This window comes from Cariama cristata, unplaced genomic scaffold, assembly GCF_000690535.1.
Source record: "Cariama cristata isolate BGI_N322 unplaced genomic scaffold, ASM69053v1 scaffold2648, whole genome shotgun sequence".
Classification (NCBI taxonomy): Eukaryota; Metazoa; Chordata; class Aves; order Cariamiformes; family Cariamidae; genus Cariama; species Cariama cristata.
The window spans coordinates 248-13,020 of record NW_009631450.1 but is presented as its reverse complement, the minus strand read 5'-3'; the positions used below and the strand labels follow the sequence as shown (position 1 = coordinate 13,020).

Genomic DNA, 12,773 nt, shown 5'->3' with positions numbered 1-12,773 from the left:
CAAAGGTGTTAAACAGCGCCGGTCCCAATAGTGACCTCTGAGAAACACCACTTCTCACTGGTCTCCACTTGGACATTGAGCCGTTGGCCACAACTCTTTGAGTGCCACCATCCAGCCAATTCCTCATCCACCAAATGGTCCATCCACCAAATCCATGTCTCTATAACAAGGGTGTCGTGTGGGACAGTGTCAAGTGCTTTGCACAAGACCAGGCAGATGATGTCAGTTGCTCTTCCCTTATCCACCAATGTTATAACCCCATCACAGAAAGCCACCAAATTTGTCAGGCACGATTTGCCCTTAGTGAAGGCATGTTGGCTGTCACCAATCACCTCCTTATTTTCCATGTGCCTTAGCAGAGTTTCCAGGAGGATCTGCTCCATGATCTTGCCGGGCAGAGAGGTGAGACTGGCTGGCCTGTAGTTCCCCAGGCCTTCCTTTCTTCCCTTTTTAAATATGGGGGTTTATCTTTCCCCTTTTCCAGTCAGTGGGAACTTCTCCAGAATGCCACCACTTCTCAAATATGATGGATAGTGGCTTAGCCACTTCATCTGCCAGTTCCCCTCAGGACCCACGAATGCATCTCATCAGGTCCCATGGACTTGTGCAGCTTCAGGCTCCTTAGATGGTCTCAAACTTTCGTCAGTGTCCCAGGTCCTGCCTTTGCCTTCTGTGCCTTGGGCCATATGGCTGGAGCACTTGGCAGTGAAGACTGAGGCAAAAATGTCTCTCAGTACCTCAGCCTTCTCCATGTCCAGGTAACCAGGTCTCCTGCTTCCTTCCAGAGAGGGTCCACATTTTCCCTAGTCTTCCTTTTATCACCAACGTACCTATAGAAGCTTTTCTTGTTGCCCTTGACATCCCAAGCCAGATTTAATTCTATCACAGCTTTGAGCTTTCCTAACCTGATCCTTGGCCTCCTGGCGTTTTTGCCTGACTTCCTCTTTATTGGGATGCATCACTACTGATGAACGTGAAGTGATCCTTAAATATTAACCAGCTTTTTTGCACCCTCTTCCCTCCAGCGCTTTATCCCATGGTACTCTATCAAGCAGTTCCCTGAAGAAGCCAAAGTCTGCTCTCCTGAAGCCCAGAGTGCTGAGCTTGCTGTGCACCCTCCTTGCTGCCCTAAGGATCTTGAACCCCACCATTTCACGGTGCACCTGAACTTCACATTCGCCACCAGCCCCTCCTTGTTGGTGAGAACACGGTCCAGCATAGCACCTCTCCTCATTGGCACTTCTATCGCTTGGAGAAGGAAGTTACCATCAACGCATTCCAGGAACCTCCTGGGTTGCTTATGCCCTGCTGTGCTGTCCTTCCAACAGATACCGGGGTGGGTGAAGTCCCCTATAAGGACCAGGGCTTGTGAACGTGACGCTGCTACTATCTATCTATAGAAGGCCTCGTGCACTCAGTCTTCCTGGTCGGGTGGCCTGTAGCAGACCCCCACTACAATGTCACCTGTCCCTGCCCTCCCTTTAATCCTGACCTGTAAGCTCTAAGTCGTCTCCTCATCCATCCCCAGGCAGAGCTCCATGCACTCCAGCTGGTCACTGACATAGAGGGTGACACCCCCTCCCTGTCTCCCCTGCCTGTCCTTCCGAAAGAGCCTGTACCCTTCCATTCCAACACTCCAGTCGTAGGAGCCATCCCACCACATCTCCGCCATGCCAATGAGATCAAGCCCTGCAGGCGTGCGCACATCTCTAGCTCCTCTTGTTTATTCCCCATGCTACGAGTGTTTGCATAGAGGTATTTAAGTTGGGTCCTGATGAAGCTGCCTTACTGACTTTTGTTTTTGACAAAAACAGTCATGGTAAGCATCCGTTCCTAGTTTGAAATACAGGGTACACCGCCAGCAGCTTGTGTTCTTCTCCTGGTTAATGAATTTTTGATGCTTTGTGTGATTTTTCTTGGCGTCTCCTTTATCCTTCATTTTAGCAGCTTTTCCAGTCTTAAAAAAAAAAAACAAACTAAGGAAAGTTAAAATCAAAACTGTAATATTTTGATGATGGGATGTATAGCTTCACATTTTGTTAGGGTAAGAAAGGGCCAACAAGGCTTTCTGGTCTCGGGTCACTACCTTACCTGTCACGCAGTTACAAATATCCCTTCAAAGAAAGGTAACCAATAATATAAATTGGTTTTAGTCTTCTGTCTTCCCATGAACCATTTTTGTCCCTAGTAAATGACATAGGTGTTTCCAGTCCTCGTTTATCCATGTTCCTGGTTGCTCATGGCATGTCTTTCCTACTCCTGGTCTCTCTCACAACAGGTAGATTTGATTCACACAACCGCATCCCAGTTCCTGCTCCACACTGCTGCTCCCTTCCCACCGCCTGCTCGGGCTCAGGGGATGTCCCTCCCCAGTATCCACATGCGAGTGGAACAGGAGCCAGATCATATTAGTTATTAAGTCTTACTTAGAACAAATACCATATTTTCTACCATGGACTTAACAGGAGGACACACGGAGTGATAGTCATGTGGGATGGAGGAAGTCAGGCGTTTCACGCAACCTTAGGGAAAGGCTGAGCTAAGGCCACGGCAGAGGCTGAGGAATAACCACAAACATCTGACTCGAAGAAACAAAATTCTAGCAAATTTCTACAACAGATCTGCTCAGTTGCAGCAAGGGTGTGAGGGACAAGGAAGCTTCCTCCTGACTAGCGTCACCTTCCAAGGGCAGCTTTTGTTCATAGTTAATTGCATTTTTGCAGAAACAAGATGAGAGAAGGCTGCCACTGGTTGCAATGGTCATTACTCACACCTGAGAAGGGAAAGCCTGAAGTTTCAGTCTCGGAAAATAATCATCTTGTCTTTTTTCTTGACGTCAAAGTTCCCTGCAAGAAAGAGTTTTTCAGGTACTGTCCAAAAGCAATTTGTCCTGATCCTCCTCTTCCTGCTCTGCAACACCCTCAGCAATTGTTGGGGCTTCGTTTTCACTTCTGCTACTACTTATATCACTACCTGTATCTCATGCTTAGCACAAAACCAACAATATATCAGCACCGTGCAAACATGGAAAAGCACTGCATGGAATTAGTTTCTGGTGTAGTGCAACAACACATGCTCACACCTCTTCACTCTTCTATATGGTTAAATAGTACTGAGATACATTTCATTATTCCTAGTGAATCAGTAATTAGTCCTATACCCCCAGCATATCTTACCTTTCCTGCCCACTTCATCTGTAATCTCCACATCAGGAACTTGCTCCTTGATTTTCTTAGCCAGCTCCTGTTACTGGACTAAATATTCTCGTCGTCTGCTCTAAAAAAGCAAATGCACAAAAATAAATTACAACACCCAAATGCTTAGTAGCTACCAATTGTTCACAAGCTTTATGTTTACAGTGATGTGCTAGTGCGCACAACCACACTATTTTCTACACTAATTTGATACGCTGAAGTCCTGGCCCCACTGTAGCTGATACGAAGGAACTGTGTCTCGATTTCACTCGATTAACGACAAGCATGAGCACAGCCAGCTACGTATTTAGAGCAAGAGCACCAAATAAGGTGTGTTTTAAAATATACTGAGAACAGCAGACAGAAGGAAGGACCCAAGTAATTTTTCTTATACCGGACAAGGAACAATGACGCTGCAAACTATTTAGCAGTTGGCAGTATTAACAAGGGCTGTTTCAACTTCTACTAATTCTTAAAAACGTTCATACCAAAAGTAAGAGTCCTCACCTTCCTACAGAGGGGAACACATTAAAGCAAAGGAGGAAGATAACTTGAAGAAACATACTGAAAGCAAGTACTATGGTCATATACAGGCTGATGGCAGCATTAAAAAGCACTTTTTGAAACCATTATTAGGAAACAGTAAGTTTAATTCAGTCTATAATAGCTGTCATATAGGTAGAACAAAATTTGTATTGGAAACTATAAATCATTGAAATAATTAAATATATTGTCAGTATTTTAAAGAGACTATAAATCCATATAGCTGAATTTTACTCTTGGTACTAAAATCAGCAATCCTAACATTCATCATTCAAGAAAGCAAAAGCATATCCTTATTCCTACTTTTTGTGCAATCCAAATCAAGATCTTGATTTACTGTTTTAACATAATATGACACACAAATCCACATCAGTGCTACCTACTGCAAGCTCAGGGGCTGAGAATTAACTTACCATTACTCTCACCACAAAATGGACTACTTGCAAGGAAAAGTGTTAATTGCAAAAAGAAAGATTAAACCATCAGAAGTCTTTTCAGAAGCACGGTTATATTTTTTTTTTAAAAAATGTATTTTTTTCCCAATTGATCTGTTAGGGACATTCAACATGAACTGTTACTGCCAAGTTTTCAGCTGTAGTCTTTTCCCCTCTCCAAATTCCTGCAGTGTTAAGTGTTGCGGCATTAAGCAAGATGCAACCACAAAGAATTAAAGTGTAGGAAATCACTGCTGCAGGCTTAAAAACCAAACCTCTCCTTTTCCGAACCACGTGGCCGCTGAGCCGCAGCCAGGAAACCAGCTCCCCAGGAGACTCACCTTTGCGTATTTTGCCACAATGTCTTTGGGACTGGTTTTCTCTGAAATGTTTCAGAACCTAAATACTGCAAGAAAGCAGTCAACAATGCTGAATTTGGTGGATTGATGAAAAGATTAAATCAGCACACTCGTATATTTGAGGTTTTTGCATAAAGAAATATCGATGCTGAAGGAAATTAAAGTGCATTTTAAAGCAGAACTTACATAAGCAACCAACACTAGTCTACAAGTACGTAAGATTCAGTTTAATGTGTTACTCAATGGTTTTTCTTCTAACGAAAATATCCTGAGGATAGTGGTAGGGAGACAGTGGTAAGGAATCAAAACTATCTGTCAAGGACAACAAATGTAGCTTATCTATTTCTCTATATGAGAAAGATTCTTTAAATACCCTCTTGGTAGGAAAATCACTGAAGGATTTCAGATTTTAACTAACAATAATTAGAGAAGGTTTGAATTATATTCCTGTATTTAAAAACTAGGTTCTAACAAGATATGCTGTTACTTTGGTTTTGCATAGTTATCAGAAGTTTCAGTGCTGCTTCTCCTCTCCTCCTCTAAAGGATCACATCTCTATTCATAGAGCATTTCAAGAGTAATGATGTTTCAGCAGAAGAGTGACACTTGATGTTCTCGGCCAAATTAAATTACATGGGATGATAATGAGGTTCCTACACCCTGACATCAATAGGACATGGTATTACCCTAACACAGTCAGGCTAGTTCTTCAAACCAACTTCTTTCCCTTTTTTTTTTTTTTTTCCTTTGCCACTACACTTTTCCAAAGCCTTCCCTAAAGGATACGTACACATTTATGATTTTTTTTTTTCTGCTAGTGTGAAGGATAATAATTTGTGAAAATTGTAATTCACACCCCCCCCTCACCCTCCCCAATTTAGACATACGCTTCTCATATAATTCTAGCTGTAAGTATCACAGAGTAAGCTAGTACTCATGCCAGGAAGATGTGCAGAAATATGTACAGCGTTAACCACTCCAAGTCTTACATACATTCCCCAACTCTATTTATCCCTTTTGCTCTTGGAAAGGCTTCAGGCCTTTGTCACTGCAACACTGAGCAGAGGGAACACTCCCCACTATCACACACACCCATCACACAAAAGTCACATCTGTTTATTTTGTTAAGAAATGAGCCACAGGCAAAACTCCTGAAAACAGGTATGATGGCTGTAAAAATTAGCTGCGTTGTTAAGTATTTGTCAGGAAACAAAAAGCTTCCTAACTTTTACTTGCAATTTTCCCAAAATGGTTTTCCTATTTCATACACTGAATTTGGTCACATTTTCGCACCACCTGAGACTCCTCTAGAAATCCTTCTCAACTTGAAGAGCCAACCTCAATTACAGATTAACTGCTACTGTTACTTGGCTAAGAATATAGCCTTAAAAAGGTATAAGTACATCTTGAATAACTGCCCATTACCTGGTAGCAACAGAAGGGGATGCAGTCAGGCATCCAAGAAGCAGCTCTTAATTCAAAACAAACATTGTAAAGAGGTTTAAGGTATTTTTGTCTCATTTAGTCATTAACCCCATCACACAAGTTTGTTTACTATGAGAGTTTTCACTTTTTCCCCCTCCCTAGTTTCCAGTGTTAGCCAAAGTTGAGATGCCTCAAAGGCATACAACGGCTTTGATCCAGCATGGCAAATCCTACTTTTCTGCACAGTTACTTGAATTCACTCAAATAACCTTTCGGACAGACAGTAGAAGTCTGTAAACAAGAATAAATTTATTTTAGATTCTTTAAAGATTTAATGATATACAAAATGTATACAGTATTATATCCTTATAACATTTTACCTTTCCCCATCAAACATAAAACACCATTTAAACAGCTATTGTGTTCGTGCCTTAGGTCTGTATCTATAAGATACACTACTGAATAAAAAAATTTATAGAGCTATATACTGCCCTTTTAATGAAAAATTACAAATTAGTACCTATGTAACAAAAAAAAAAAGAAATCGCAGCATGAAACTTCAGTTGGACAACAGTTTTTTCTTGCTGAATGCTCAACAATATTTGGGACAGTTAAATTACATTTTATTGGCATGAAGGTGCATTGCAATCTCCCGTACTTTACATAATGCTAATCCAACCCTAGTCTCTCTTAAATAAGTACCACAAATAACATAACATTAAAGATGTTTTCTACACAATTTTAAATACATTTAAAAGTTATGTGTACATTCAATTTCGATATACTGGTTTTACAAGATCTTTGGAAGGCATAACTTCTGAAGCAGTTACTACGTACAAGGAAAAGCACTTCCAACTTGTGTTCTTACAAGGCAACTTATTTGGACCAGTACATACTATTTCTTCTATTAAACATGATTATACCAGTCTATCATGGCTTTGTTACTATTTGACAGTGACTTGATAAAATTGAAATGTATAAAACAAGAAATTTCATTATGCACAATTAGGGCTCTATTTCACACACAAAAAAAAACCCCAACAAACAAACAAACAAAAACCAACCCAGCTTCACAGCCATGAAGCTGAATCCTGATTCAGGAGACTCTCTCTTTCTATTGGAACAGATGAAGTTCCAACCTTCAACCTCAGCCTACTGGCATCACATATACATCTCATTTGGCTCTGTCCTCTTTAAAAGGCCAGATTAAAAGACGTCTGGTGAGAAAACATTAGTGGAACACTTCCTAAAACGCTCAAAGAATACTCTGGCATTACAGAGGTAGGTGCTTTCCCCTGTCTTTTGCTGATTGACAGTAAGACAGCTGCCAAACAGACAAATGCTTTATCTTAAAACATCAACTACCAAAATCCTTTTGGTTGAAGGCATATTGCACACCACAGGGCTACAGAGAGAAAATCCTCCACTAAACCAAAACAAAATAAAAAAAAAAAACCTTCTGCTAAAAAGCCTCTTTAAAAACGTATCTTAAATACTTGTCATTATTCCACCTTTAAAATGATTAGCCGCCAAGCTGTTCTCTGTAGATGGTTATCACAAGTTGTTAGATCCTCAGATTACGGACCAGCCAAAATTCCACTTATAAGACAGCAATCCTTGTTTTGACATATCTTTCTTTTAATTATAGTGAAGGAAAGATAGGTGACAACTTTGTAACATTCGATGAAGTTTGGATGAAGCCACTGATTTGGTCACATCACTAGAGCATCAGACGAATAGAATTAGCTGAATCGGATTCTTTGGTGCAGCTTCCAGGCTGAATTGTCAATTCAGGGGAATCATCCTGAGGAAATATGATCTTATCAGGTGTGTAATCATTCCTCTTCAGATCTGTACAAACAAAATGAAGTCATATTGATTACTATTTCTTGAGCTAGTAGAATAAATGGGGCATAAAAGTCTTTCAAAGAATTGGGTATGCGTATGTACTTATAAAAAAGAAGTCCTCAATATGCACTGTGTCAAAAAAACTTTTTTATCATACATGTAATCAGAAGCCTAAAGCTCTGCTTTAAAAAGTGATGGAAACCTCAGAAGTATTTTATTGATAGATATTATAGCAAGTATTGGGTCAACTTTCCATGGAAATCAGATCCTTCCATGATCTGTTTTGATGTTACCAGGTTTTACAACTCAAATTTTAAAATAAATGACCTCTCTTCATGTGAGAAACAACCTGGAAGAGAAGTGTGAAACAGGCAGGAATCATGCAAGTTCTTTATGTTGTTCTGCTGGAGTCTAAAAGCCTGATACAGAGAAACAATTTCAAAGTTTGAGATGAGTGTAGTGTAGTCCATGCAGCAAAAATAACTGGAACTGAAAGTTTTAAACAGAATGAATTTCTGTAGACCTAGACATGTTCTTAAAACCAAACAAAACCCCAACCAACCACCAAAAAATAAAAACCCTAAAACACACAGAAAAAGAATCCAACAAAAAAAAACCAAAACAAACACAAGCACCATTTTGTTTAAAAAGCCTGAAGGTTTGCAATCATCTTGACTGCTTTTCCTACTTTTTCTAGGAACCTTTATCATTTTTTTACTGCACTTTCTTAACCCTTGATCAATCTAGTTTACCTTCCTCAAATACTGTGCATATGGATAGAGAACACAGACGTTCTGAATTACTTCATCTGGGATTTTATCTTCAAATGGCATATCATTTTAAAAGTAAAATTACAAAACTGCTGTTGATGACTTATTACACTTTCACAGCGTGACATAACTATTTCATTATGTATCATACAATCTTTCATGACATAAGTGTCTCAGAAGAAGAAATACAGCAACTCTTACCAGGAAGTTTAAGTTTCCTGCAGTATTACAGTGATGCTTTGCTCTGAAGTTTTTTATTGCATCCTCTCCCAAATTGGCCGGCCCGAACACCATATCATATGACCTTAGAAATAAAGTGCACATAAACATGGGTTGCATGTGTTCTCTGGTGAAAATTTTATACTACTTTTCTTTAAATCCTTCTTTAACCTTACCTTTTTTCTCCAGCTTTTATCACAGAGGGATCTGTCAAATTTTCACCAACACCTTCAGGCAGCACATGAAGAAAAAGTTAAATCTGATACATTACATAAATGCATTAATATTGAAAAGCCTTGGTATCCTTAGCTATGACTTCTCAGCTCCCCCAAGAACAAAAGCAGAAAAAAAAACCCAAACCCAACCCAAACGATATGCAATACTGTACCCTTCCAAAATTGCTCCTAAACAAGCACTTTGTACTTCTGATTTCTTCCACCTATTTTTACACCTGCCTGCAATTCCTAACTTTAGTTTTCACCCGTAAGAAAGAAATTTCCTGTGTAGTTCTCACAGCAAGAATATCTGACACACAATTCAGGATAAATACAGCTTACCATATTGGCACTACACAAATGTGCCAAAAAATAGAATTTTTTTATAGTGCATATCATCAAGAAGAGATGTATATATTTATATTCTCTGTGTTGCTGTAAAGGTTTAATGCCATATTAGAGCAATGAAGCTGATGAAGTGTCTAGAGCACAAGTCTTACGAGGAGCGGCTGAGGGAGCTGGGGGGGTTTAGCCTGGAGAAAAGGAGGCTGAGGGGAGACCTGATCGCTCTCTACAACGACTTGAAAAGAGGTTGTAGCAAGGTGGTGGTCAGCCTCTTCTCCCAAGTAACAAGCGATAGGACAAGAGGAAATGGCCTCAAATTGCACCAGGGGAGGTTTAGATTGGACATTAGGAAGAAATTCTTCATTGAAAGGGTTGTTAAGCATTGGAACAGGCTGCCCAGGGAAGTGGTGGAGCCACCATCCCTGGAGGCATTTAAAAGATGTACACATGTGGTGCTTAGGGACATGGTGTAGTGGTGTACTTGGCACTGCTAGGTTAACGGTTGGACTTGATGAGCTTAAAGGTCTTTTCCAACCTAAACCATTCTATGATTAAATAAGGCAACCATAGATTCAGATTAACTAGACCAAGATGCACTAAATTAAAAACAAGCATTATTACAGGCATAGGAATTCTTAATAAAACATTATCACAAGAGAAAAATCCACATATATCTACCTTGGCCCCAATCCCAATTTCAAAATAAGGACATTACCTTGCAGATCTAGTACCAATAATTCTCCTCTTGTATACTCATATGTCCAGTGGCTGAAAGCTAGCATAACCTCCTCTAGCATGTTAGTTGGAATTATTTCATCACCATTATTGTTGTTATATTTTCTAAACTCTCCAGTCATGCACTCTTCAACTGCAAACCACTGGCCAGCAGAGTGGCAATATAACAGGAAAACTTCCAGGAACCTAGTAAAAAGCATACTTAATGAATATATTTCAAAAATAAGTCGTAAATATATCATTATTACTAGATTTTGATTTGATTTACTAATAATTTAAATAACTTGAAACTATTACACAAAGTCATTTATATTATCACACCATGCAAAACGTATCAACAGAAAATACTGCCAAGGATAATTCTGCTTGACACATTGATAGTAATGTTCTGAGATGTATATCCATATATGAGTACCTTAATATCTTTGATTCATCTGTTAACAACCCAGTAGGCATGCTTCTGTGTCAAAAGCATGCAATATAATGGAAGTATAAATCCACTCACCTTGGAGAGTACGGAATAGATTTGGGCTTCATTTGATTGAAGGCAAAGGTGAGCTTCTGTGCTGCCCTCTGCTGTTGAATTTCCTACAAGTCAAAACCCGTATTTCATTAGCTGCATTATAGGACAGGGAACACTAAGGAGCTAAAAAGGCAGCAGGAACAGTAAGCCTCTATTCCCCCAAGACAGTGTAACAAATTACTTCCTTTTTAAATCACGTCTACATTTTAAGAGTTTGAGCTCTTTGATTAAGTAAACCGTACTGGAGCTGGATTTTTAACTCTTTAGCTCATACAGAACCCCAGACTAACCTTTTCTTCTTTTTTAAATATGTATATATTAGTTTTCAGCCAGGGGAGCAGGGAGAATTCCTATTTAACACATAATGCCTGTCTATGTTTAATAATTGACAAGGATAAAACTTACTCTCAAGCACAAGTGTAACACAGTGTCCTCCTTATAAATGCTTGACCAAGTATTCACAACTTCAGGAAGAAAAGACTTGATGATATAAAGATGTCCTGATTTCAGGATATCATATTCTGACCATGTGCATACTACTTTAAGAGCTCGACGTAAACCTCCTCCCATCTCCTCTTTACTTAAAAATTCAATTTTAGCACAGAGTCCTAGTTGTGACCAGGAAGACATGCTGTTGTTCAAGATACTGGGAGAACTTTCTTCGAGGCGATACACAGTGACTGGTTCACCTATGTTACAACACAAAAAAGCAATTACTGCATTTAATTTTCCGAATTTAAAATTAAAAGCACTGAAAACCTACAGTTTCTTAGATTTCAGCATGCTGAAATATTAAGTTGTTGCTAACATCCTGAATTAACAAAAAAAATTAAACTATCCAGTGGGAAGACCCCTCTCCAACTTCTTTCATGCGTCAGCAAAGTAGTACGGTGGTTTTGTCCCCATAATTAGAACTACTGATGACACTGTTCAAACAGCATTAAGAACAGTGAATAAATGTTTGTTGACACTTTATACAAGTCAAGACAACTTAAACAAATCCTTCCAGAATAGTTTGTTATAAAAACTGTTAGTACAATACTATCATCACTGTGTCACCATTTCTGAAGACAACTACAATTAAATCAAAATTTCATAATGAAATGAACTGCCCTAGAAAAGGTGTTATACTCCTTTATATTTTTGAGCATTGCAAGACAGACACTATATTTCTTTTAGTTCACTAGGACTTTAGTTTCACACTTGCAAGTGTGAAATCTGGTTTGATCATTCTATATCAGAAGGAATCTGTACAGGGTTTCCTTTTGTTTTCTTCCCTAAAAGAAAGTTCACTATAGTGAACCAGTAACAAGAAATACAATTCTTACCTCTTGGAGGCACAGGAGTGAATGGAATGCTCTGTGACAATCTCATCAAGTTATTTCTTTCTACAGCTAGAGGAAAATTACAGCATTTGTTAAAGTTTAGGGATCTAGTAAGTGTGATTAAAAATATGAACATTAGTTCATTAAGAGGGACTGACCTGAGTAATAGTAATTGATATCCATGATAGGCTTGAAAGGAGAAGCAATGCCTGAAAGAAATTAAAAAAAGAGAGATACTGCTTGCTACCTGTATTGTGTATCAAAATTACCACATGCAAAGAACACTTGCCAAGTAACTACTATTTCAAAAAGATGTGCACTGCAGAAAATTATTATGCTTAGCTCTTCAGGACCTCAGAGGGAAAAAAAGAAAAAAAAAAAACCTGTAGTGCTCAATAGAAGGCTATTTATTTAAAAATAAAACTACACTATTTTGTGTCCATTACATTCCAAAATATCAGGCCAGCAAGGCGAGGTGGTGGAGTTGCTCTCTATATAAGAGAGCAATGGGAATGTCAAGCTATGCCTAGGGGCAGATGAAGAACAAGTCAAGAGCTTATGGATAAGAATGAAGGTGCAGGCTAATATGAGTGACACTGTTGTGGGTGTTTACTACAGGCCACCTGATCAGATGAGGAAGTTGATGAGGCCTTCTACAGACAGCTGAAAGCAGCCTCACGATCACAGGCCCTAGTTCTCATGGGGGATTTCAACCACTCTGATACCTGCTGGAAAGACAACACAGAAAGGCTCCCACAGTCCAGGAGATTCCTGCGGAGCACTGATGATAACTTTTTGACACAGGTGGTGAAGAAGCCAACAAGAAGAGGTGCTCTGC

General features: G+C 39.3%; 1 protein-coding gene across 1 annotated transcript; it reads right to left on the bottom strand.

Annotated features, from left to right (window-relative positions):
- Window positions 1-6,252: 6,252 nt before the first annotated feature.
- Window positions 6,253-12,144, bottom strand: LOC104166118 (transient receptor potential cation channel subfamily M member 7-like; the record flags this gene model as incomplete). Its single annotated transcript, XM_009705945.1, is given in 9 exon segments — window positions 6,253-7,806; window positions 8,775-8,798; window positions 8,801-8,877; window positions 8,969-9,020; window positions 10,068-10,273; window positions 10,593-10,675; window positions 11,016-11,299; window positions 11,939-12,004; window positions 12,094-12,144. Coding segments are annotated over 9 exon segments (974 nt in total), but the record flags the coding sequence as incomplete, so codon positions are not given.
- Between the last annotated feature and the right edge of the window lie 629 nt (window positions 12,145-12,773).